Source organism: Perca fluviatilis, chromosome 21 (genome assembly GCF_010015445.1).
Source record: "Perca fluviatilis chromosome 21, GENO_Pfluv_1.0, whole genome shotgun sequence".
Classification (NCBI taxonomy): domain Eukaryota; kingdom Metazoa; phylum Chordata; class Actinopteri; order Perciformes; family Percidae; genus Perca; species Perca fluviatilis.
In genome coordinates, this window is record NC_053132.1 from 7,985,591 (window position 1) to 8,010,504 (window position 24,914).

Here is a 24,914-nt window from a genome sequence, read left to right on the forward strand (position 1 = left end):
ACCTGGAATTAACCACTTTTGTCATCATTATATTATGACATTTGTTAACCCAGTAGCACTGCCATATTTAAAGTTTTTCATTGTTTTACTTCAGTGCTGCTTTGATATTTTTCTTCCTCTTTTGTTTTCCTCATCACTGCTGAATCAATTATAAAAAATAAATGTCATCGTTAAAAACACAATAAAAATAGCTAACTTAACAAAAATGACTTCTGAAAAATCAATGAAAGTATGTTCAGACTTAAAATGACAGCAGGCTCCAGAAGCACTTCAATGGAAGAGAGCCATCATGAACAATAATACCGTTACACCTTTAAAATTCAATCTCCATAGAGCCTTCATGCCTAAAACACAAGAGATTCATAAAGTAACCCACTGATATCCATTTCAAAATGGTTATTTATACTTCATACATAATAAATGACATGACAAAACAGAAATACAAACCAGGAGTAACAGTATACTGCAGTATTCTGTTCTGCATATATGAAAATGGACTTGATGAGTAAACCTTCAATATCATTTTGTTATTTCTGTAAGTTCAAGTCCTCATCGGAGTCAAATATTCAAGAGAAGGAAATCAAATTAAGCCAAACTTAAAATAAAAATGTCAGCAATACAGGTTTTGTTTGTTGGTTAAGGGGTAACTCTGTGTGCTTGCAGAGATTACAACTACAATCTAGCTGAAATATAGGTTTAACAGTCATAGCTAAGTGCAAGTATATGCAAAATATGATTTGCCTTCAGGATAAATGCAAAATCCAATAATTTGTTGTTTCTGCCACACGTTTGAGTAATTTACCTCAGCAACTTTATGAATTGTGTCAGTGTGGCTCACCTCACACACAGCAGACGTTTGACTGAATGTTTCATACATATATCTGTAAGAAGGGATGCACAGATCTGATACTGATATCGGGCCGATACTGACTCAAATAGCTCAGGCTGTCCGCATTAACCGCTGTTACATACTAGAGCCCGACCGATATATTGGCAGGCCAATATTATCGACCAATATTAGGTATTTTCAAAACTATCGGTATCTGCATTTATAATGCCAGATAAACGAATATTTAACAAATAAAATAAAAAACGGACAAAACACCCTTCAACCATGTTATGGGTATTGGCGTTGCATAGTTTGTCCACCAGAGGGCGCTCTACAACGTCCCCGTTGGCAACACAGATTCTTTTTTTGTTAATGTTTTTGTTCAAAGGACTTAAAGTTTCATACCTTAAGATTGTATTTTTATACATTTTATTTATCAGAACTTTAATATATTTTGATGTTCCTCTGTTCTGTTGTGACAATAAAACAAAGAAGTTTATTTTTAAACTGCATAATCATATTTTAGTGAGGACTCATAAATAACTACAAATAACTAATGTTAGGGAAATCTGTTTGTTTTGTTACGCGTTTCTGGATTTAAAAAAATATATATATTGGCTGATATATCGGAATATCGGATTTTTAAATCACCAAATATTTGTATCGATTTCGGCCTCAAAAATGATTAAATAAAAGTTGTTACGAAAAGTAATGCACTGTAATTCGTATGTATTCCACGTTTATTACTGTAAGCCTCACATTTTCTTTATCTGTAAAGTGTCCTGAGATAACTTCTGTTACGATTTGACACTTTTAATCAAATTGAACTGAACCGACATTTGCTGTAAAGCGACTCTAGTGTCCGTAGTAATTCTGACCGGAGCAAAGAGAGGTTGAAGTGGTGGCTGGGTCCTAAAACACAGGACCTTTACCGGGGAGCCAGGCGTTTGTGTCCTGAAAGTTCGGATTTTAACCCAAACCACAAACCTTTTTGTAAATCTTAACCAAGTCATTTTGGTGCCTTAACTTAATCAGTCACGGTAACTTACCAGCTATCGATGTTTATATTCTATATATACATTATATACACTGACATTTTAAATCCTGTTTAACTTTTGACCAATTTATTGCTTTATTTGAAACAGTTTAAACGTGTAATTCCTTTTCATTTGGAAGCTGGTGCAGGATTCTTTTTATTTTAATAATAAACAACAAATACATTTATTTTTTTTTACATTTTGTTTTACAAAGATAGGAAAGTAATGTTTGAATCCAGCCAGATGTTACCTAACACACAAAATAATTATCCCAGTCACGTTCACACAGTGAGGAATACATCTTAATAACCAAACCTTAGTATTGGATCGGTATCGGCCAAATAAGTCGGATCGGTGCAGCCCTCATTTTAAATACATATATGTTTGTAAAAGTTGAGTTGATATACTGAGAGAAACATTCCACAAAGTCTTCTCGGTGACTGATTATCACCTTTACACAAAATCAGTATCTAATGCAGCAATGTAATTATGTAAATATATTATGTTATGGTAAATTAAATGCAAAACTGTCTAGTTTAATGATTTTTGGCGCTATATTAAAACACACACCAAGAGGAAAATAGTGTAAAGCTTAAATTACAAAGAAGGCACGATGAAAATCTGTTGAACATTTGTTTTTGATATTTTGCATGTTGAGTACCCAACCTCACTGCTGCATTGGGTTTAAATAAATGCATCTGAGACAAATGCAGAATGTTCTGTGGAGCATTTCTGGTAAACATGAAGGTGAAGAAGAATGTTGTATTCGACACGATGAGACAAAAAGCTTTTAAAAAACTGGATGTAAAAAAAAATGTGTTGGATATGATTCTTGACAGCAACCTTCACGGTCCCTTGTTTTGATGCCGTGGCGGAGTCTGAATTCAGAGAGGTATTAAAGTCACTGGTCAGTACCATTTGGCTACATTATGTCAGCATCGTGAGGCCTGATGCGCCTCTACAGAAGTGAAAGCGAGTCTAGCTACTGGAGCGCTGTCACTCTTACACCTTCCTCTTCCGTTGCAAGGTCAGTTAGGGCACTCATAATTGCACTTGAGGTTACTTAATGTAAAAGCTAGGTTTTCTGCCCCGTCGGCGCCCCTCTAGCTTCCTGAAAAAACGTGGCCTTGTTAGACGTGGGCTACACAGCGCCGCCCCGCTGGCTGCGCTCAGTCCTGCAGATCTCTCTCCAGGTATTTCTTCATCCGCTGACAGCGAGGACATGAGTCCTCAGCAGCCTTGCAGGCCAGGTGAAACACAGCCTTACAATCTTTACACCTGGGTCAGAGACAAACAAATATTATGACTGAATTCAAAGGCAATTTAGAAACAAATACAAGTTGCTTACCACATCTAGAACAAAAACTAATAATGGATCATTCTCTGGTTGACATTTTCTGCATCCAGTTTGTTTTCATATTCAGATCAGAATTGGCCAGTTCTTCTTGGACATAACTACGGGAGGATGAAACTGGAAGATTTAAAAGCGCCTCTTTGTTTTTTGTGTTGTGTTGTGATTTTTATGTGTAACGTTGCAACCCTAGCGAGAGGTGCATACAATTACCTGGAAATACTGGTAGACGCAGACAAAGGTAAAATAAATAAAAGGACTAAATAAAGTAGTTGTGCGGATGAACAAAGCAGAATTGAGGCGGCCCAGAATAACGTACCTGGTGGTGATGTCAAACTGGAAGGGGAAGATGATGTCATTAGCGTGGCATATCTGACAGATGAAGCCACGCTGGGTGCACAGGTCGCAGTGGAACACGTGGTTAGAGGCATACTGCAACAGCGTGTTCAGGTAGGATGCATATTGACCCTCTGCTATCTAGTAAAAAACAACAACAGACAAACACAAATTAAGATGTTTCAAGGTGGCACATGACCGGTGCGGTAACGCAATCACCACAGCAGGATACCTGTCGTAGGTCCATGACACTGTACAGATGGCTCGACTCCAACAGGTACGTTCGCTGCTCCATTCTGGTAGAGAATTTAAAGATGCATATAATAAAAATGTCGTGATACAATATGGCTAAATGTGAAACGCATATGCATACACACACACACACCTGGCTTGGAGTTTCTTGCAGGCTCCGCTGCGGCAGGTGAGCAGGTAGTCGCCCAGCAGGCGCAGCCTCTGCCGCAGGTTGTGGGCCTGAGCCATGGACTCATCATGGTTAACCAGCTCAGGGTTCAGCCGCTCCAGGTTCAGCAAAGGCTCCTGCTCCACCTGAGCCAGCAGATGCAGGGCCTTCCTAGACACCTGGACACACACACACACACACACACACACACACACACACACACACACACACACACACACACACACACACACACACACACACACACAAACACACACACACACACACACACACACACACACACACACACACACACACACACACACACACACACACACACCACATTCACGAGGTCAGAACATGTGGAAGTGGTGTGTGATTACTGAGGGAGAGTGTTACTGAAGAAACTCTGAAAAAAACAAACATCAAATGGTCACATTTTGTATTATTATATTATATTATCTTAAGGTATGTCTTTAAAGTGAAACTGGAGCATGTAGTGGGTAAACAGTTAGCCCATAGCTAGTCTACATGCTTCAGGTTCCACTTCCGGGATTGCTCCGGTGCTGCAGGAAATTCCGCCGGATGCATGTATTTTACGTTTCCTTCCGCTTTCTTTGTATTGGAATTTTAAATTCGGTGGATTTCTGAGGACTATGTTTAACTGCTCCTCAGATCTCTGCAGGGTAAATCCAGACCGCTAGCTAGACTATCTGTCCAATCTGAAGTTTTCTCTCGCACGACTATTTTGCAGCGGCTCTGTCTGGAGTTTAGCACCGCCCATGACGATTCTCATTGGTTTAAAGAAATGCCATTAAACCAGAGCACGTTTTCCTCCCATGCCCAAATGCTATATGGAGTAGCCAGACCCTCCTTCAGCGCGCTTTGGAGGAGGGTCTGGCAAAGCGAGACTAGCCCACAGCTAGCCTAGTCCCCCTCCGGAGATCAATAAAGTATTTTGATTGATTGATTGATGGATTAAAAGAGTACCCTATAACATTTGCGGACATGCGATGGACAGTTTAAAAGAAGTATCATTGATGCGGTAGAACCAGACATAATTTTTCTTTCTGGCCAAAACCTGGCATCTTCATTATCCACAATGTAGTCTCGCATTGCCAGACCTTCTGGCTAGAGCTGAAGATCTTTGCTCGGTCGGGTTTGGTCTTAATTTCTATCATTTTACACGGGCTCGGGCCGGGCTCGGGCTCGGGCTTGTGCCGTAAATGAGCGGTCAGGTGATGCGTTTCGATTAGCCTGTAAATGGATGCTGAGGAGGTGAAACAGAGGCTGGCCTCTAGAGGACTAATTTTATTTATTTGTTCCAACTTCCAAGTGGCCTATAGCCTACGTTAGTCATGAATAAATTATGTTAAAAAATGTTATAAATGACTCATTCTTGACGAAAGACAAAAGAGCTGTGTGTGTGCGGCGCAGTCTCTTTTTTCCCCCCCCTTTCTCTCCCTTTTCCGCCAAGTGGGGCGTGTGCTCGCTCGCGGTGTGAAGCGCCGACATGCACTCTAATCACTGTTGATAGACGGCAATTTGTACAGTCGGGCTGTAAACGGGTTCGGGCTTTTAAAAAGCTGTCAATCAAAACGTTCTTGTCGGGCTTAGGCCGAATTCTGTCGGGCTCGGTCCTTTTCTGGCCGAACTTTTAAGGCCTGATTACAGCTCTACTTCTGGCTAGTCCACACAGCATTCCGGGCTGCAGAAATCTTGCAAGCTTACTTCTTTCTAACGCCACATCCTCAGGCCTTTTTCATTTTCAAAACTTCTACTCTTCAACCCAAACCAAGATTGACTCAAGTGAGATCGCAGCTCCCGCCACAAAAGGCTTTCTACAACTTTTTTTTTTTACCCAAGTATAACCCCGATATCCGATGACAGCATCTGTGTGCATATGTACGATCTGTGATGTGCTGCACCTACCTCTCGTAGTGTGAGGTCCCAGTTGTGCACCATGCGTGAAGGGATGATGGTGAGGTCACCGTGGTGACAGTATTCACAGTAGTACTGTCCCGAGAACTCACAAAGCCTGGCTCTGCCCAGGGATGGGCCGATCTGCTGAGAACACCCTGCGTATGATACACAGCAAACAAAACCTCAGCCTCTGATTCACACCCACAAAATTAAAAACAAATTTCACTCACGCTCACACAACACAAACACACAAACAACACACTCCTGAACAGACTGTTACTTAAACCCACAAAGACTAGACGCCCCACACATAACGACCGTTTCCACCAGCATACCAGGATTTTTCATGTCTCAGTCAGAAAAGAGCAAATACTGAATGTGGGCAACAGGTGGACTATGATTGAAGTCGATTTGATGAAACTGATATTTATCAGGAAGAGTTGCTTTGCTAATTTATGCAGCGTGGGATAAAGGGAAAGACACAAAGGAAAATTGTAATTTCTACATTTGAATTAGATAGTGGAAGGACAGATAAGAGGAACACAGACGATAAAATAGTAGCTACTCTATACATCGCACTAGTTTGATCGCTGTTGTCGTGTCATGTTTTTATTATTTTCTCCTTCGCACATGTAATGTTAATGTCCTGACTCAAATCACAATGACGAGCATCCACAGGATCAGAAGACCAACTATTACAACCCTTTAACACAACACACTGTATGATTTGATCTCCCGAATATTGAAACTGAAGCAGACTGGTCTGATCGGTTGTCATACTAAGAAGCAACTCAACAATGATAATCAATGCGTGTTAATGCTATCTGTTGCAAGGTTAACAACTCAAGATTACCTGCACACTTGAAGCTCTGACTGTCCAGCCCCTTCTCTGACGGCACAGTGCACAGATGAACAAAAAGTGCTCCATCTTCTTTTAGTCTGTGCTGCACCAGTCTATGGAGATTTCCAGTCACTCCCGGGCATAGTACAGCTGGCTCTCCAGAGCCCCCGTCTTCCTCACTCTCCAGGTACGAGTCCAGAGCTCCTCGGATCAAAACCCTCCAAGAACGAGCCTCCTCTGGGTTCTCCGCCCTCAGTCTAAGCGTCTCCCTGACGGTCAGCAGTTTGAAAAAGGCCGGCCCTCCCGAAGAGACGTCGGGCACCACATCTCGGATTTCCTCAATAGGGTGGGTTTGCCGCAGCAGCTTCCTTCCCTCTTGTACCCGAAAGCCTTTCAAAGCCTCCAACGAGAGGGAGAAGACCAGAGGCGCCCAAGTCCGAGCCTCAGAATCTGTGGAGAAGTACAAAACCGCTTCTTTGATGGCATCCGTTTCCAAATCGGCACTCCGAGACCAGTCGAATTCCTGTAGAGGAGGAGGTGCCTCCTGCGCTCCATACGTCCCCGTGTCCGAGAGTGAACCTCCCTCAGGGCTGGAGGGGGCGGAGGAAAGGGATGACACATCCACGCCATTCTCGCTGGTGGACTGCAGCACCTCCCACTGCTCATCGACGCGAGATGCTGGACGGCATTTGTTGACGGCCTCTACGATCCGGTCCACCCAGTCCTCAGCTTCGCCGCGATTGGCTGCCCGGAGGTACAGTCGCTTCCCAGGGAAGGCCAACTCAAAGCGGCCCTCGGGTGAAGCGATGCGAGCGTCCTCGCACCGCACCAGAGAGCAGTTGTCGCAACATGTCCGCTCCTCTGCATTCAGATACAGCCGGAACTCAAAGGGCGAAAGCTCACAGTAGTGATCGCGCCACAATCCCATCGCACTTCGCCGCTCGAGATGACCGAGCTTCAGCAAGCCCCGAAAAGGGTTGAACAGCCCTGACAGACAGACAGACAGACAGATGGACACAGAGTCAGTGTAAGTTATTATCTATTATCTTTGGTCTACTTTCACGTTGTGGAGACTGGTTGACAGCTAGAGACTCGTTTTATTTTGTCATAACTATATTTGACCATGAAGTCACAAGAAAAATGTGATAAATATGAACATTTAAAAGGAAACAACAGCAGTGAAAAGATCATAATTCTGCAGAACTAAAGGGCTAAAATGACTCAGAATAAACTGTATCACTTTTAATAGCTTTTGTTTTTTTCCTACAGAATTGACAACCATAAGCATTGAAATGTTGGTCCTCTCTAACTGTAACGCAGCTTTTAGGGAACTGTGGAAAAGTCAGAGGGTTAAACGGAGTCAAAATGTCTGCCATAAAACAGCAGTAACATAATCAGCAGCAGTGGTTTTCATCATCAAACATTCTCTAGCATTTATTGTGCACAGCTATCGCCAGTCCAGTTTGAAATATTTTTATTTTTTTGGGAGTTTTTTTGTGATTGTTGCGGGCAAAAATCCTTGATTATGTGGCACGTTTTCTTAAAAAATGCGATGGAATATGCGGGATATTTATGCAATTTTATGCAATGAAATTGCGGGAACTTGCAAAAACTGCGCTTTGATGAAAAAGAGAAATAAAAAGTGATTCCCCCAACACCCTGCTTTTCGATGATCTTCACGTTGTGTAATTACATCACTTCATAACGTTCCCATGGCAACAGGGGAAAATTGCTGCTCTTGTGTGAGGTAAACGCAACATTTTTCAACTTTCTGCTAAGATATTTGTGACTTTTTTGCAACGAAAATGCGGGGATTATTATTTTTAATATTATATTTTGCGCGGAAACCAGCAATTTATGCGGCGAAAGTGCGGCGTATTTTTTAAAATGCGGCCCCCGCATAAATATGCAGACTTTGGCTGATAATGCATTGAATTATGCAATCGCATAATCGCGTTTTTCTGGAGGGACTGTATTGCCTCAACAGATGATTAAATAAGGGCAACCTATTCTGTTCACGTGATGCAGTGAGATTATACATTAGCTGTTCCCTGGAGTATTGCCTCTATTGATAACGGGACAACAAATGCTTCATAGTCCAAGCGCACGTTGAGCTGACGTCTTGCAAGCAATACAAGTCTACTACATTCCGGTGCAATCCAAATTCCAATGAATGACGTATCAAAAGGTGTGTTTCCATTTGATTGCTGTTACATAACTGTTTGGGGGTGTGGTTAGAGCTGCTATGCTTTCATTTCGTTTTCCAGTGCTGCAGGAATTTTCTGCCTCATGTGACCAGTATTATTTACCTTTTAACTTAACTCCTTGGTGGCCACCTTTACGACTACACTGAAGGCCCCCTGTGGAGGTTTTGACCACTAGTAGCGCTATGGAGCAATGTTTTCACAAGGTTCGACTGATCTACACAGGGCGGTAATGCACCAAATAGACTTTTAAGAGAAACCTGCGCTGCAAATGTTTTAGGCGGAAGGAAATGCATTCAACCTCGACAACACACTGAGTGTAAACAGCAACTTTGATTAAATGATTTGACAGATCATTTTGAAAATATCTGATGATTATTTTTCTAATTAACCGATTAGTTAAAGATGCAATAAGTAAGACTTATAAAACCAACTTTCTGTCATATTTGAAACTGACCCTATGTTCCAGTAGAACTACATGAAGCAGGTCATTTAAAAAAGAATCCGGCTCCTCTGGCTCCACCTACAGCCTGTAGTGCGATTTGCAAAAATCCACCACTCCCTGTTCAGATGCACCAATCAGGGCCAGGGTGGGTGTCTAACTGCATGTCAATCACTGCTCATGCACACGCCTTCATTCTCCCTTGTGGGGGGAGGGGCTTAGGAGAACATTTTGGTCTTTAGCGGAAAGGGGGGAGGGACTGAGAAGTTGTTGATGTTCACATTTTTTTGCTAAATCCTGGATCTTCACAATCCTACCTATGGCACCTTTCGTTGTCTTGTTTTTGTTTGACCAAAAGTCCAAAACTCAGCAGATATTCAGTTTACAAATATATGACAAAGAAAAGCAAGAAGTCACCTGATTAGAAATGATTGAACCAGACAGTGATTGTCATTTTTCAAAAACAGTTGGGAGACAGAATTTCCGACGATGAACTAGTTGTTTCAGCTCTAGATGAGACAGATCAATCTGTGACTGTTTGTAGGATGTAGATGGAGGCAGAAGGCTAACCCTGTGTTCTCTGTTCCACCATGCAATGATGACTGAAGATCATAAAAATCATCTAGACTCTGTACCGTATATTCTTCTTCATTTTCTAAATCTAATCATGGAAATACCTATTTGTCTGCGATGGACGACACTGGGAGGGGACTGAGAAACCTTGAGCTCGGCCGTGGGAGCAGGAGGAGGCCCCTCATCGTGGTCTGACATGTCCTCCAGATGGGGCTTGTAGATGTCATCGTCGGAGATCCAGGAACGAGAATGCTGCAATGGATATGACAGAAGTTTCTTTTGTTTTGTTAACAGTGACAAGACGTACATTCAGGGTACAAAAATTAGCACCATCCATTAGCCAAATGCTGGTAAAAGTGGCTGATAGGTTTGCTTTACTTACTAGCAAAAAACAACTACAAATTTAATCTATTGAGTGGCTGGTAAAAGTTTAACATTCACTAGGCATAAAAAATAAATAAAAATACACTAGGCATTTGGCCAGTGTTAATTTTGCACCCTACGTGCACTTAATTTCTGTGACCAGGGTGCTTATCCATATTCAGACATGAGACCGACATTTAAGGGGTGAATGTCTGAAAGGGGTTAGAGGTTCCTTTATCTAGCACACCATGTGGGAAGGAAAAAAAATATATACTTTTTGACTTACTATTTAGTAGGGGTGCACAATTCAGAAAATGTCACGATTTGATATTGATTTTTTAGGCTCAAGATTCGATTCAAAATTTTCAATTCAAAAACGATTCTCGATTCAAAAAGCGATTCACAGTATGTAAATGCACTTACTTTTCCCATGTGATTGCAGTAGACATACAATTAAAAAACATTTAAAAACAAATATGAATCGATTTTTGGAATTCTATGAATCGATTTTAAATCCGCAGAGCTTGAATCGCAATTCGAATGTGAATCAATTTTTTGCACACCCCTGCTACTTAGGGCTGCAACGATGTGTCGTTTAACAGCAAATTAATCAACAACTATATTCATAATTATTTAAGTCATTTCAATAGCAAAGGTACCAAACATTCTCTGGTTCTGGCATCTCAAATGTAAGGCTTTGGTGCTTTTCTTTGTTTTATAATCATTCTAAACTGAATTTCTTTAGGTTTTGGACTGCCAAGTCAAACAAAAGAAAACATTTAAAGATGTAAACTTAATTTTAAAAAAAATGTGAGGGACATTTCAAAAAAAAATTTTCCAACATCTGACAATTATTTTGAATTGACATTTAAAAATGTTCATCAGTTGGAGCTCTACTTTCAAGGTTTTCAACAGATTAGATCAGATTTACTTATCAATTTGGTCGCAGAGAACACAGATGATCTGCATTCAATGATTAGACCACAGTTTGTGAAAGAGCAGTTCATGTACATGTGAGTTATCATGTGTCTTTGGAGGTTAGTAGTGTGAGAACTATAATAACTCTGTTAATAGTCGTGTAAAGATAAGCACAAATATGTCCCTATCTTGACTTATAACAAATGTGGCAACCACAGAAAGTCCTACATTTGGGGAAAAGGTTGCAACATATCCTGGAGCTTTCTCTTCTTGGACATCACACGTTCAGTAAAGAATACAGAATAAGGAGGTGTTTTATTAGGCTGTTCTACTTCCTTTCAAGGTTCTTCTAAGATAGCAGCACTAACATGACTCATGATATCCTTGAGTGGGAAAAAATAACTATTTTCCATGAATTATTAAATAGCTTGTGTCGACTCTCCACTTTGATACACTGGCTTACAGCATTAAGAGTCATGTGTCTTATTTGTCATTTCCTCAGTGGAAATTGCCAAAAAGCAACTCCGGAGCATGGGCCATTCTGCATTTCTCCTATCTGTAAAATCCTTTGTAGTTGTATACAGGAACCACAACACAGTGAAACACAACATGTATAACAGTCAGGAGAGTGTGTGTGCGTCTTTTTGTATGCAACATACTCACTGATAAAGAATCTGAGGACAATTGTCCGCTCAGGATGCTGGTGGAGCGACGTGAGCCTTGATGCACTGCAGGCTCGGAAGTCTCTGCTTTTTTCTCTACCTGAAGAGGCTCAGGACTCTCCTGAAAAAAGGTTGCATGTACTTCTTCTACAGGCTCCACAGACTCCACAGACTCCACAGGCTCACTGACTGTAGCGGGCATGTCTGTGTCTGAGTGTGACTCAGAAGAAGTATTGAGGCACACTTCAGAGGGAGAGTAGTTAACATGGTTCTCTTCAGATGTTGGGGGTGGCTCTGAATCAGACAGTACAGAGTTTGGGAGTGTGTCCACGTGGTCTTGGGATGGTGTTGGGGGACCCTGGGTCTCGCTGTCAGAGCCACTGAAAATGGCCGTCTCGGAGTACTGATCTGGACCTGTGCTGGAGACAAAGGAGTCTTCACGCATGGAGTCCTGACTGCAGTGGCCACTCTCCCTGAACTCTGTCAGAGAACTGAAGAGACAAGGACAAGTCAGGATATATTTAACTTCAAGAGAGGAGTTTATAGTTGCCCGTTTCTATTTATTTTTCTCAAGAATAAAGCTGACATTATTCTATATTTTTCTTATTGTCAACAAACCCTACTGAAGACATAAATCTTTATAAACCACATATATTTTTTTGTTTGTTTAAAAAGAAAAGAAAGGCTCAGTTATTTCCTGGAACTGGACATTGTAGTTTTAACCAACTTTACTCAAACAGGAGTAAATATTGCATTTGTTGGGGACTATTTTCAGCCGCAGATAAATCCATATTTGGTGCTCAGGTCATTATCTTCAGTAGCAGGATGGTGCTTTGTCTATGGGATTACCTGAAAAAATCAAAAACTACAGTGTGTGTGTGTTCATGGTCATAAAGGAGCATGTCATCCAGTGCAACAGTGCAGCTCATTGATGTGTTTTATGCGGTCATTGTTGGACAACAATGAAGCTCTATTGTACAGAGGAAGAAGATATATTAGGTTTAGGCTACACAGACAATACTTCTTTTTAGGATGAATATGTTGCTGGTTTTAGTCTTTTGTGAGAGTTGTTGACAATAAGAAAACATAGAATATCATAAGGCTCTGCGATAATGATAATTTATCACCTTTCAATGGACCTGTATCGTGATGAAATCATAGATCGAGATATTGTGGTACAAAATGACCACTTATTAGTGCTAGCAGAGTAGTGTTTGTGTTTTCCAACAGCAGTTTGTAGGACTTTCTTCATTCATTCACTCAAGAATTTAACTCCTGCATGCCTACACTCAAGAATTCTGCTCATGGGAATACCCCAGGCAGTGTAGTTAAATCAAACTATTGTCCTAATCTGATTACTCTGTATGTGTGTGCATGCAGGAAATTTTCTTTTTTCTCTTTCTCTATAATTTCACTTGAAACTTTTACCGCTGAGCCCCTCAAATATCATCAGCTTTATCCTTCAACTCTTATTTGCTCTTTTGCTTTAACATATCCAAAGACACAGCTAAGAAGATACACTTACTCCTTCTTTGACCTCTTGGTGCTGTTGTTGACATTAATGGGCATTTCCAGGTCATATGAAGACCACTGCTCTCCTGTCGGGCTGCGGGGGTCCTGCCCCTGCAGGAGGCTATCAGAGCTCAAGCTGGAGGAGAGCTGAGAGGAGCCTGTGGTGTTCAGGCTTAAATTAGACGAGTTGAGTGCGGTCCTACCCCCTTGTAGTGCACTTGTCCCTCTCCCCAACACTGGGCATCCTATCTGCACATCCTGTGCATCGGATGAGCCGGATGACTGAGACACCGTATCCCAAGATTCTTTATACGTGGGCTTGGAGGTGGGAAGGTCTCCTCCGTTGACGGGCAGGTCGAGCGTGTCCGCCTGGGACAGGGGGCAGAGTCCAGCGAGAGCCAGAGGCGTGGTGGTCCATTCATTGAGGACAGCTGACTTGTAGGACAGGCTGAATGTAAGTGAGGCCAGACCCTGGAGGTAGCTGAGCAGAACTTCCCGCTCCTCGGTGTCCAGGAGCAAGGCACTGGGCTGGTAGTGGGCCCGCAGCTTGGAGCCCTCACGAAACAGCGATGCAAGGTAGCACTCCAGTAGGCCGTGGTTGAGGGCCAGCCGCAGCCATGCTCGGCAGCGACCCACGTCCGTGCCCACGAAGCTGATCTTCTCCAGCTCTGTGATCACATCACTGGGGATTTAACAGAGTGTGTTATTACACTTTATACTAACTTTTCACAGAATAATGAGTTGCAAGGTTGCAACTAACGATTATTTGTATAATTAATTAATCTGCTGACTATTTTCTCAAGGACTGATTGGTCTATAAAATTGTGAAAAATGTCCATTATGGTTTCCTAAAAGTTTTTTTCCCGACCAACAATCCAAAACCCGAAGGTATTCAGTTTACTATCACATAAGACAACGAAAAGCAGCAAATCATCACATAAGAGAAGCTAGAATGAGGGAATGTTTGGCATTTTTGTTTTGAATCAAAGTTATTATTACCCTATTATCAAAACAATGAGTGATGTCCTTTTATCATAAATCTGCCTTTACCGGTGGGTGACTGTCTTGAGGAGGCTCCAGAAGAAAGGCTGAGGGAGGGGTCCTCGGTCTGCCTTCTTACCCCGGCCCCCAGCCTCCGAACGGATGTACTTGCTCTTGATACCGTGGATGAAGATGGCTTCCAGGGCACAGCAGAGGAGGTTAGCATCAGCATCTTCACTGGTGACCACTGTGTCTGACGTCACATATCGCTTCTGCAGGGCCTTGAGCGACTGTGCCAACCTCTCTTTGATCTACGTGACAATGTGACAACGCACAGGAGAGGAAATATGATCAGCTTCGATCGTTTCTTTTGGACAGAGATCAACTAAGGTGTGCTTCTGACAAGAAGTGGGTTGGCAAATAACTTCTCTGTTCACCAACACACGCAAGAGGCACATGTCCTGCATTCCAATCGACAGTGTGATGATGAGGAACAGAGAGAGGGCAGTGGCCATGTTGTTCTGAAACACTGTCTGTGGATTACCTACAGTCGGCTGACATGGATAGACAGAGAACATAAGCATATAAAAAAGCAAGCCTTACCTTATGCAATAGGTTGCAGAGTAAAAACTGATTCTTCAGCAAAACTCTGAAAAGTGATGGCCTGGGTGTTCAACACTGAGCACTGAAGCACTCTTCTTTTACTGTGCTTGGCAGGACTTGAGCAACGCAGCTAAAAAATACTATATGTCTATAATAGGGGACAAATTCCTTGCCTGCTTTCCTAGTTTCCTGACTTACATATATTAATGTATTAAGCAGCAAGTCAGCAGTACATCATAATACTAAGGTTGCACACAATCTATTGTTCTGTTTTTTATCGTCATTGAAATGTCAATTCGTGAGATAAACACATTGTGAGACTGCAATGTTGCACTCTTTTGATTGATTTTTTTTTAAGATAGTTGAACGCCATTTTAAAATGCAACTCATTCTTTTTTGGTGCCTTTTGTGTTCAGTTCAATGTACAATAAAAGAATGTTGGAAATAATTTCCTGTCATTGTTTTTCTAATTCAACAATAAAATGTGTTGTATTTTAGCAGCATACTGACAGCAGCACAAATGCAGAACTGAGTACACTTTAATATCTGTTTATTTATCGCAAGTAATATCGTTAGAGATGTTTAACTTTATCGCATATTTCCTTTAAATATTGTGCAGCCATATGTCATCCATCATACTATAACAGTCATACAGTATATTATGCTAAATATTACCTAAGCATGTTCTGCACTCACTCTCTAATCCATTCGTATTGATCTGCTATTGTTTTGCCATTGGTTCTGTATCTGATCTTGTCTTTTTTAAAGCACTGATAGTTAAACCCATAACTGCTGTAAGTAAGATACACAGGCAAGTGGATGAATCACCAAGTTCAGTGCAGAAAGTGGTGTAATGTTCAAGTGCAATTACAACATACACTACTTAAATGTCACAACCTGACTATGTTTAGCAAAAATCCATTCCAGGAGCCAATAAAGCCATTCTGACACCTTCACCAGAGGTATCGCAGTAACAATTAAGAGCGAAAACAACCAGCCAGAAGAGGAAAAAGCTTGTAGTTTTACCTGTTTGACATCTTTAGCCTCAGGTGGCGTATCTGGCATCTGTGTTGCTAGCATGGCACCTCCTGCGAAGGTTTATTCCCACATGGCACACTGAAACACAAAAACAAAGACAATTCCCTTCAACCCTTGACGTGTCGTCTCTAATAACAACTGTAAGCCTGAGCACCGCTTCCCTGTTGTCTTTACTTTTGACATTTGAGATGAATAAACAAGTAGTGCAAGCTTGTGTTTGCTGGCAAACACGCAAGGCTTGTGATGATAAGGAAGCAGTTTTTTTTTTTCTCCTTCCTTCCTCACTTTATGTCACATTTGCCAATGGGCTATCAGTACATTTTCCATCACGAGACCGTGTTCTGTGGCATATCTGCTATTTCACGGTTTCAGTGAGTAACCGCTTTGTAACTTAGTCATGTGAGGCACTGATTAACAAGGGTGTCTGGAGGGAAGTAGCTACAAAATGCTTTATGACTAACTTCCCCACTCAAAAAGTACTTTAAAATAAATAAATACATCACAAAAATCACTCTCTTCCCGAGTGCAGTGGATCTCTTCAACAAGGCCTGGACCTCCACTGACAGAGAGACTCTTAACCCACCACCCTCAAGTCATTATGCATTACATTTACACACATCCTGGAATATTAACCCTGACCACTGATTATACAGTACATACTGTGAACTTTAGCACATCCCCTGATCTATATTTTTGCACACCCTGCCCTTAACTGTACAGCCTTCTTCATTTCCCTTTCTTAAACAGTGATATTGTACATATGTTAGTTTTGCTGTAGTGTCTTTTAGACACTTTATTGTAATATAAAACATAATATTTGGTTACTATAATGTGTAAACTTTTTATTTCTTTGCATTTTAAAAAGGTATTTCACCCAAAGACCAAAGATTAAACAGCTAAAGTGCTAAACATCTTGAGACCTAAAGATACTAATCTCCTAATGCCTTCAAACTAATGGCTGAAGCAATTAATCAAATGGAAGTGGCCAATTGATCTGCGAAATCTGCCAAAATGGAAAAGAAGTGTTTGATCATTGAGTGCATCAAATCCCTTTCAAGCAGGAAATCTGCACACAGTTAAAAAAATACTGGACGTCTATTCTGTATTTATGTCCTTGACTGTAGCAGTACTTGTTTGCATTTATAATGTTGCAATTGTATGCACCAAATACACCAAGACAAATCCCTTGCAAGTGAAAACTTACTTTGGTAATTCGTTTGATTTTGATTTTCTGATTCTGAATCAGGATCCAGTCTGCCACCACTGACTCCCTGCCTACCTAGCACTAAATGCAGCCTACAGTACCTCCAGTCCAGTGCCAAGCTACTGACAAAAACGGGATTACTTAACATCAGTAGATAACCAAGTCTCGTTACGTATGAGCCTTACAAAAGCGGTTAAAACGAGCATAACGTTACAATCGCCTTACAATCGCCTTAACGTTATATTAACGAGCAGCAAGTTGTTAATTTTAATGTTAGCTTCAGTTTTGGGCGTGTGGGGAGGGCAGTGAAGCCCGACAGCGAAGGTTAAGACACCATAATATTACACACAGTAAACCGAACCAAGCTAGTTAAAGCACCATTCATGTAGCAGTTCGGTAAAACAGTAAAAAAAAACAACCCTGACAGGCAGCCTGAATGTGGCATTAACGTTAATGTGGCTAGCTTCCTTACCGAAACAGGTTGGCTAACTTGTCATTAAGGTCCAAAGACAACCGCGATATCCTCTGTAAATTATTATAGACTCAGTTGAAGAATGCTAAACGCAAGTTAATCCGTACAGTCGCTCTCCATCGCTTCCAAAACATCCAAAAAAGCACACAAAAATTGCGTTAACTAAGATTTGTTTCCTCGAGAGGGTGAGACGCTCTCTTGTAGAGCTATACATCTGAAGACAGATGCATCATGGGAACTACACCAGTGCTGCCTTCAGGCTCTGACAAAGAAACAGTAATCATGAGATGAGCGTTACAGGAACGTACAAAACAATATTTTAGACATTAAACCTTTGTTTCATGTCATTTGGTCGTCATTTGCACGCGTGCTCGCATACTGACTTCTTTGTTATTTTATTAAAGCACAATTTAGCCTGTACCTCATCATATCTGACCACACATTGACAAAAATACAGCCGTTAAAGGGTGTGTTTCTTGTTTTATCGAATGAAAAAGGACTTGAATAAGTGACAAACATTATATAACAATAACAATATTTTATAAAAACTAAATACAAAAAAAAATAGTGCACATGCCTGAACTTACGCTAAGTGGAAGCAGCGGTAACAGTGGCGCTACAGAAGGTGTTGTAGTTTACGAGTAAACCCCAAAGGCAGCACAGCTTTTGAGGCGTGCTGATGTTGTTGCTCTGTTGCAGACATGTGAGGACTTTGTGTACCCTGTCCTGACACAGAGTTCCTTAGGCTTACATCACAGCTTAGAAAAGTTTTAATCATACACTCTATAGCTTGTAAACTGTGCACTGTATTTCCAGACGGCAGTTGCAATAGAAATGGATTGTTCACAACCCATTGCCAGGAGCTAATTAAACTCTTATGTGACTGTTTTAGTATATTTTAACATTAACTTAATTTCATCTTTTTGCAGGTTATCATTTCTTGAGACAAACTTTCAAAATTAACTTATGAGCATAATGTTGTGGATATACAGCTGATATTTAGCAATCAGATACTGCCTTGGTTCAATAGAGGGTGCCATTAGTACAAATAAGGATCATGTCTCTGATTTTGATTGCTTTTTACAGTGATTGTGAATCCTGAATTTCCCGCATGGGTGCTCATGTACTGTATATAAACACTCATAAAATGTGAGGAAACAGCCTTTCCAGTGTGTAATAATGTAATAAAAGAAGTTAGCATTGCTGTAATTTTGACTTGACTTGCTCTTATTCTTATTTATTTTTTAACATTCTAAAAAACTGTAACTTATCTCTATTTATCTGTATTTATTTCTGTCCTAGCGCTGTTGCAACCCCTGAATTTCCACAAAGTAAAGGCCAGGGGCGTTTCTAAGATTTGAGGACATTGGGGGCTTAGCCCGGGCCTTTGTAGAGGGGTCCAGGGGACCCTCCGCCGGGAATTTCTTCTAATAAACAAGCTCTTATTTGATGCTTGTTTTACTCACTCTGACACCTTACATTGTCATTTATTTGATTATATTTTGTATTATTAACCTCAATCTGTAAAGTAACTAAAGTGGTCAAATAAATGTAGTACAATATTTCCATCTGATATTTATGGTCAAAACATGTCTACAGGCTTTAATTCTAATACAGTACATTTTCTATTTTCATTTATTTGTATTTAAATAATTTACAGTCGATAATAAAAAAACATGTAAAATTGTATACATTGGAATTTTCAAAACATTGTAGTTTTTGCACTCAACACACGTGTGCATTGATTAATTCCATTGTCATGAATGTCATACTACACATACAGAATACAGAAATGACACGGAATGAGTTAATGTGCCTTTGACACAGCAGACGTGTTGAGAAAAACAAGAGCCATGAATGGAAAGTGCAATTTAATAATACCAATAGAAGAAGGATGATATGATGAAATACCAAACAAAACACCAGAACTCTCTGGAGATAAGATAAGATAAGATGGACTTTATTAATCCCTCACTGGGAAAATTCCGGTCTTTCTTCTCTTTACAGCCTCCTTCAGAAACGTTGTGACATGTGAGTTTCATATTGCAGTCTGAGAACGTCACATGTCATGTGACTCAGGCCACAGTCACTTCCATTTTCACTTTGGGGAAGCACTTTCTTTTAATGCCATGCATGGAATGTGGACATGCTGCAGTCATGTCATCATTTTTAATCGTGATTGACAAATGTTATTAAACCAATAAAAATCCATTAACGGTGGCAATAACAACAAATACAGAATAATCTTTTTTAACACATAATTTTTTCCAACACAGAGAGTCTGCAGACTAAATTAAAACTTAATACATATGTCTTGCCTTAAATCTCCAAATTACAAAGAACCAAAGTGACAGATTTAAATGTCAGAAAACCCCCACTTAAAAACACGTAATTATCTAACTTGCTGATTGAGATTTGATTTGATCAGTTGGTGTGAGTTTGTGAGAGGTATCACATGTTCCTGCATGTTGTTTGATTTGATCAGTTGGTGTGAGTTTGTGAGAGGTATCACATGTTCCTGCATGTTGTTTGATTTGATCAGTTGGTGTGAGTTTGTGAGAGGTATCACGTTCCTGCATGTTGTTTGATTTGATCAGTTGGTGTGAGTTTGTGAGAGGTATCACATGTTCCTGCATGTTGTTTGATTTGTACACATCTGAAAAATCTGCATACCTTTTGTTTATGTGACAGGAATAAAAACAACAACCGTTTGCTAGACAAAATATTAATTTTATTGACTATAAGATAAGAAACGTAACATTTTGCGCATTCCACTGACCGCCATTTTTTTTTACGTCACTTGACTGCGAATAACTTTACATCTGAAGCATTTAAAGACTCTATTTGTCCATTGTTTAGTTCTAAAGAAACACGACAATGTATAAAAGGCTCCATTACCTTGTACCTCACGTTATGGCTCCGTAGCAGACGTTTTTGTAAAAATACGCTAACGATTGTGTCATAACTAAGTGACTTACTGTCGCACAGTAGAGGAATTACCGTATAGTACAGGAGAAGCTCGCAGGCAGTTTCGACTTACATTAGCTGTTTAGGTTTAATTACGAATGTTAACTAGCATGTTAGTTAGCAATAATTAGCCTGTGCTTATGTTCAGGGTTCTAAATTAGCACCGTTTACCAGCCAAATGCTGGTGAAATATGCAAGTGGCTGGTAGATTTGCTTCACTCACCAGCCAAAAAACCCAATGGTAATCTATTGAATGGCTGGTAATATTTGAACATTCATTAGCCATTTGGCTGGTAGACGAAAATGTTAATTTTGAAGCCTGCTTATGTTATCTCCTTACATATACCTACACTCTCCGTCTCTGTAAGATTGGAAATGATTGAAATTTCTCTTGGCACAGCTACTAGAAGACTTACAACTTTCAGACACGTTGCTCACGTCACATTTACGTTGTCTCTGTCAGTTGGAGGCTGCGCAGTAAAGGAAGAGATCACCGGAAAAGTGCTTCTAATAGCCTTCACTGGTCTCCGTCCAGAGCAACGGGGTCTATTGGTCCATTTTATATATGTCAATGAGAAAACCATGAATATACCGCAAACCCAGACGTACTGAAGGAAAATGAAAATTGAGCGGAAGTACGTAGGAGGGCGGAGCCAGGCTACCATAAAATAGGCTCGTTCGAGATGAGCCAGATCTGCGCAGAATCGATCACCGGCGATCGGCGCCCAATGCATGCCGGTTAGATTTGTGTCCGACTTGATCCGACTTGATCCCGACTTGCTCTGACGTCATGCACACGTGGGCAACGATAATCTCACGAGACCAAGGCGGCCGCAGTTCTGAGATGCAGGTAGCGCAGTTGCTTTTCACCAGGTTTCGCTTGAGATGAATTGCGCCTTCGCCTGTAGTAGATTTCCAGCAGGGCGGTGACAAAAGTCCGCTCCTCGATATCCAGTACAGTTTTCAGCTGAACAGGAAGTGACAGAAACACGGTGGGCCGATTTCGATTTAATAAAATGTTATCAGACCCTATATCAGCTCCTACACAGTCTCCAGTTGTTTTATTATGACAAAGTAGCGTGTCAACATATACATGCGATCTGTTGCTGATTTTAATAAACAACAGACTGTAGATGATCCGTAATCTGAACAGATTTAATCTCTCTGACTTTTAAACAACAACTACAGCTTACAATAGCTACACAAATGTACAGATTAAAAAAAAACTTTTAAATCAGACAAATCACAGTTAAAATCCCTTCGATTGAAAATCAATAAAAGGTTTATATAAAACGTCATCATGTTGAGTCGATTCTGAACCAATCAGCTGTTTGATCAGCTGAGAGGCCGGCGCTTCCCAGCATGCCCTGGGTCCACCTGCGTCCGCCTGGCTCTTGCAGTTGGTGAAAAGCAACTGCGCTACCTGCGTATCAGAAATGCGGCCGCCTTGGTCTCGTGAGATTATCGTTGCCCACGTGTGCATGACGTCAGAGCAAGTCGGGATCAAGTCGGACACAAATCTAACCGGCATGCATTGACCGATCGCCGGTGATCGATTCTGCGCAGATCTGGCTCATCTCGAACGAGCCTACCAACTGCAAGAGCCAGGCGGACGCAGGCGGACCCAGTGCATGCTGGGAAACGCCGGCCTCTCAGCTGATCGAACAGCTGATTGGTTCAGAATCGACTTAACATGATGACGTTTTATATAAACTTTTTATTAGGCTCGTTCGAGATGAGCCAGATCTGCGCAGAATCGATCACCGGCGATCGGCGCCCAATGCATGCCGGTTAGATTTGTGTCCGACTTGATCCCGACTTGCTCTGACGTCATGCACACGTGGGCAACGATAATCTCACGAGACCAAGGCGGCCGCAGTTCTGAGACGCAAGGCTCGTTCAGATGAGCCAGATCTGCGCAGAATCGATCACCGGCGATCGGCGCCCAATGCATGCCGGTTAGATTTGTGTCCGACTTGATCCCGATTTGCTCTGACGTCATGCACACGTGGGCAACGATAATCTCACGAGACCAAGGCGGCCGAGTTCTGAGACGCAGGTAGCGCAGTTGCTTTTCACCAACTGCAAGAGCCAGGCGGACGCAGGTGGACCCAGGGCATGCTGGGAAACGCCGGCCTCTCAGCTGATCAAACAGCTGATTGGTTCAGAATCGACTCAACATGATGACGTTTTATATAAACTTTTTATTGATTTTCAATCGGAGGGATTTTAACTGTGATTTGTCTGATTTAAAAGCTTATTCTGTACAGAACACATGTTGTGTGGCTGATAGTTGTGTTTAAAAGTCAGAGAGACTAAATCTGTTCAGATTACGGATCATCTACAGTCTGTTGTTTATTAAAATCAGCAACAGATCGCATGTAGAGAATTTTGACAGCTACTTTGTCATAATAAAAACAACTGAAGACTGTGTAGGAGCTGATATAGGGGTCTGATAACATTTTATTAAATCGGAATCGGACCACCGTGTTTCTGTCACTTCCTGTTCAGCCTGAAGGCTGCTGGAGTCAGCTGGAAAACTGTCCGACTTGAGAGCGGACTTTTGTCACCGCCCCCTGCTGCTGCCGCCTGCTCTCGTCTACTTTACAGGCGAGGCGCAGTTCATCTCGAACGAGCCTAATGCTACATACCAGGCACGGCGTTATGGGTGGGCCTGACGGGCCTAGGCCCACCCACTTTTCAACAGGCCCACCCAAAACATTTCCTCAAAAAACATTAATTAATTAATATATTATAATTTGTTGAAGAATTATTAAAAATCGTCTAAATGTTTAGTTTTCAAAAACAATTTAAAAAAACTGGTCATGTCTATTTTTATGTTTCTGCGCAAGTTCAGCAGACAGTGAGTTTTGGATCGGATGTAGCTTGTCGGTATGCTAGGCTAGCTCCCAGTGATCTGAGAGTGTGAAAATCATTTCCAGTAAAGGACAAGGTTGCAACAGTCGTTGTTTAGTTACCTTAAACGTGCACGAACGGTCTCAGAGTCATCGCTGCAACCAGGAGATGAAGGAGAGCTGAGATCCACAACGCCTAGCACATCTTTGTCTCGGCCACCGCAGGATGCTAACGCGGCTAGCGCGGCCAGCGCGACCAGCGCCGGTGCTAGTGCCTTTGCCTCTGCCTCGCGTGTGGATGATATAGCCCCTATGGATATAGCCCTGTGGATCGGTCTTCCGTGGATGAGCCCGCAACTCAACCAGTGCTAAAGTATCCGGTCACTTCTTCTTTAGGAAGTTTAATTGTGTAGGACCGCCAGAGGATAACAGTAAGGTATGTGGCTACTCTGCCTGTATTGTATTATGTCGTTATATGAGATGTATGGATTAAAATAATCAATTCATAACCTGCTACAGAGCTGCAGGCGCAGTTCTATTTCTATAACAGCTTGTTACTGTTATCAAGTTGTTGTTCCCTCATGGTTTTCTCTTGTGGCCAATAATGCTTTAGTGCTTGTTAATGCGATTTATTTATTTTTGTTAAACATGTTTATAACAATCACACTAAAGTAAGGAAATCACTTGAGTCTTGTTTTACATGACAGATGACGTTGTCAATGAACACGTTCTGTGGCCGAGTATTGATTGAAACTGTCAGGCAGTGTTGTTGATCTGTATATTGTTGAAAACTTAAAACAATTGAAAAGAATTGTGAAATATTCGGCCTCATGTTATACGAGCAGAACTAAACTATGTTTTGGGGAAATATTAGATTCCTGACCTCTTTTACAGTGTATAGGCCTTAGGTTAGGAGAGATGCGCTATAGCACAGCCAGGTATGGTGCGTAATGGAGATCCCAAAGCGCTCTTCTTTTGGTCAGAACCAAGGAGAGCGATCGCGGATAGGTCCGTCCTTTGCACCAAAACTTTTTACAATGCAACAACAGATAAATAGCATCAAGCTATTACAATCTTTATTATGTAAGCACATGTAATATATATAATATAACAGTATATTAGCCAGTCATTTGTATTAGGTTAAACAGGGATTTAATAACGTTTTTAATTTAAGGCCCACCCAAAATTGGTCTGGCCCATCCAAAACTGGAATCCTGGCGCCGTGCCTGCTACATACGTTTGATCATCACACAGATGTGTCTGATTGGACAATTTTGAGAGTAACATGGGAATATTTGCGATATACAATTTGTTTTTCGTGATTGAAATCCATCTCGTTGGTTTACGTTTTTAATTAGTTTTATTTGAACCTTTATTAATTTAAATATGTCAGTTTGCTTGTTTGG

General features: G+C 41.2%; 1 protein-coding gene across 4 annotated transcripts; it reads right to left on the reverse strand.

The window, feature by feature from the left end:
• Positions 1-1,991: 1,991 nt before the first annotated feature.
• Positions 1,992-23,735, reverse strand: plekhm1 (pleckstrin homology domain containing, family M (with RUN domain) member 1). 4 transcript variants are annotated; one of them, XM_039788548.1, is made up of 12 exons: positions 23,632-23,735; positions 15,999-16,088; positions 14,439-14,680; positions 13,402-14,070; positions 11,878-12,367; positions 10,038-10,185; positions 6,727-7,701; positions 5,883-6,028; positions 3,939-4,132; positions 3,786-3,849; positions 3,537-3,694; positions 1,992-3,144 (listed from the first exon to the last, which is right to left on the reverse strand). In XM_039788548.1, the coding sequence occupies exons 2-12, from the start codon at positions 16,050-16,052 to the stop codon at positions 3,036-3,038; spliced, it is 3,249 nt and encodes a 1,082-aa protein (XP_039644482.1). In that variant the 5' UTR covers positions 16,053-16,088; positions 23,632-23,735; the 3' UTR covers positions 1,992-3,035. The 4 variants fall into 4 exon arrangements, with proteins under 4 accessions (XP_039644482.1, XP_039644480.1, XP_039644481.1 ...); XM_039788546.1 differs by lacking the exon at positions 23,632-23,735 and adding an exon at positions 17,687-17,911; XM_039788547.1 differs by lacking the exon at positions 23,632-23,735 and adding an exon at positions 17,215-17,664.
• Positions 23,736-24,914: the final 1,179 nt, after the last annotated feature.

Coding starts and splice junctions, on each gene's coding strand:
- plekhm1 (XM_039788548.1), bottom strand. CDS start 16,052: ATGCTAGCAACACAGATGCCAGATACGCCACCTGAGGCTAAAGATGTC. Junction 3,850..3,938: donor TGCAAGAAACTCCAAGCCAG/GTGTGTGTGTGT, acceptor ATTCTCTACCAG/AATGGAGCAGCGAACGTACC. Junction 3,145..3,536: donor CAGTTTGACATCACCACCAG/GTACGTTATTCT, acceptor TCTCTGACCCAG/GTGTAAAGATTGTAAGGCTG.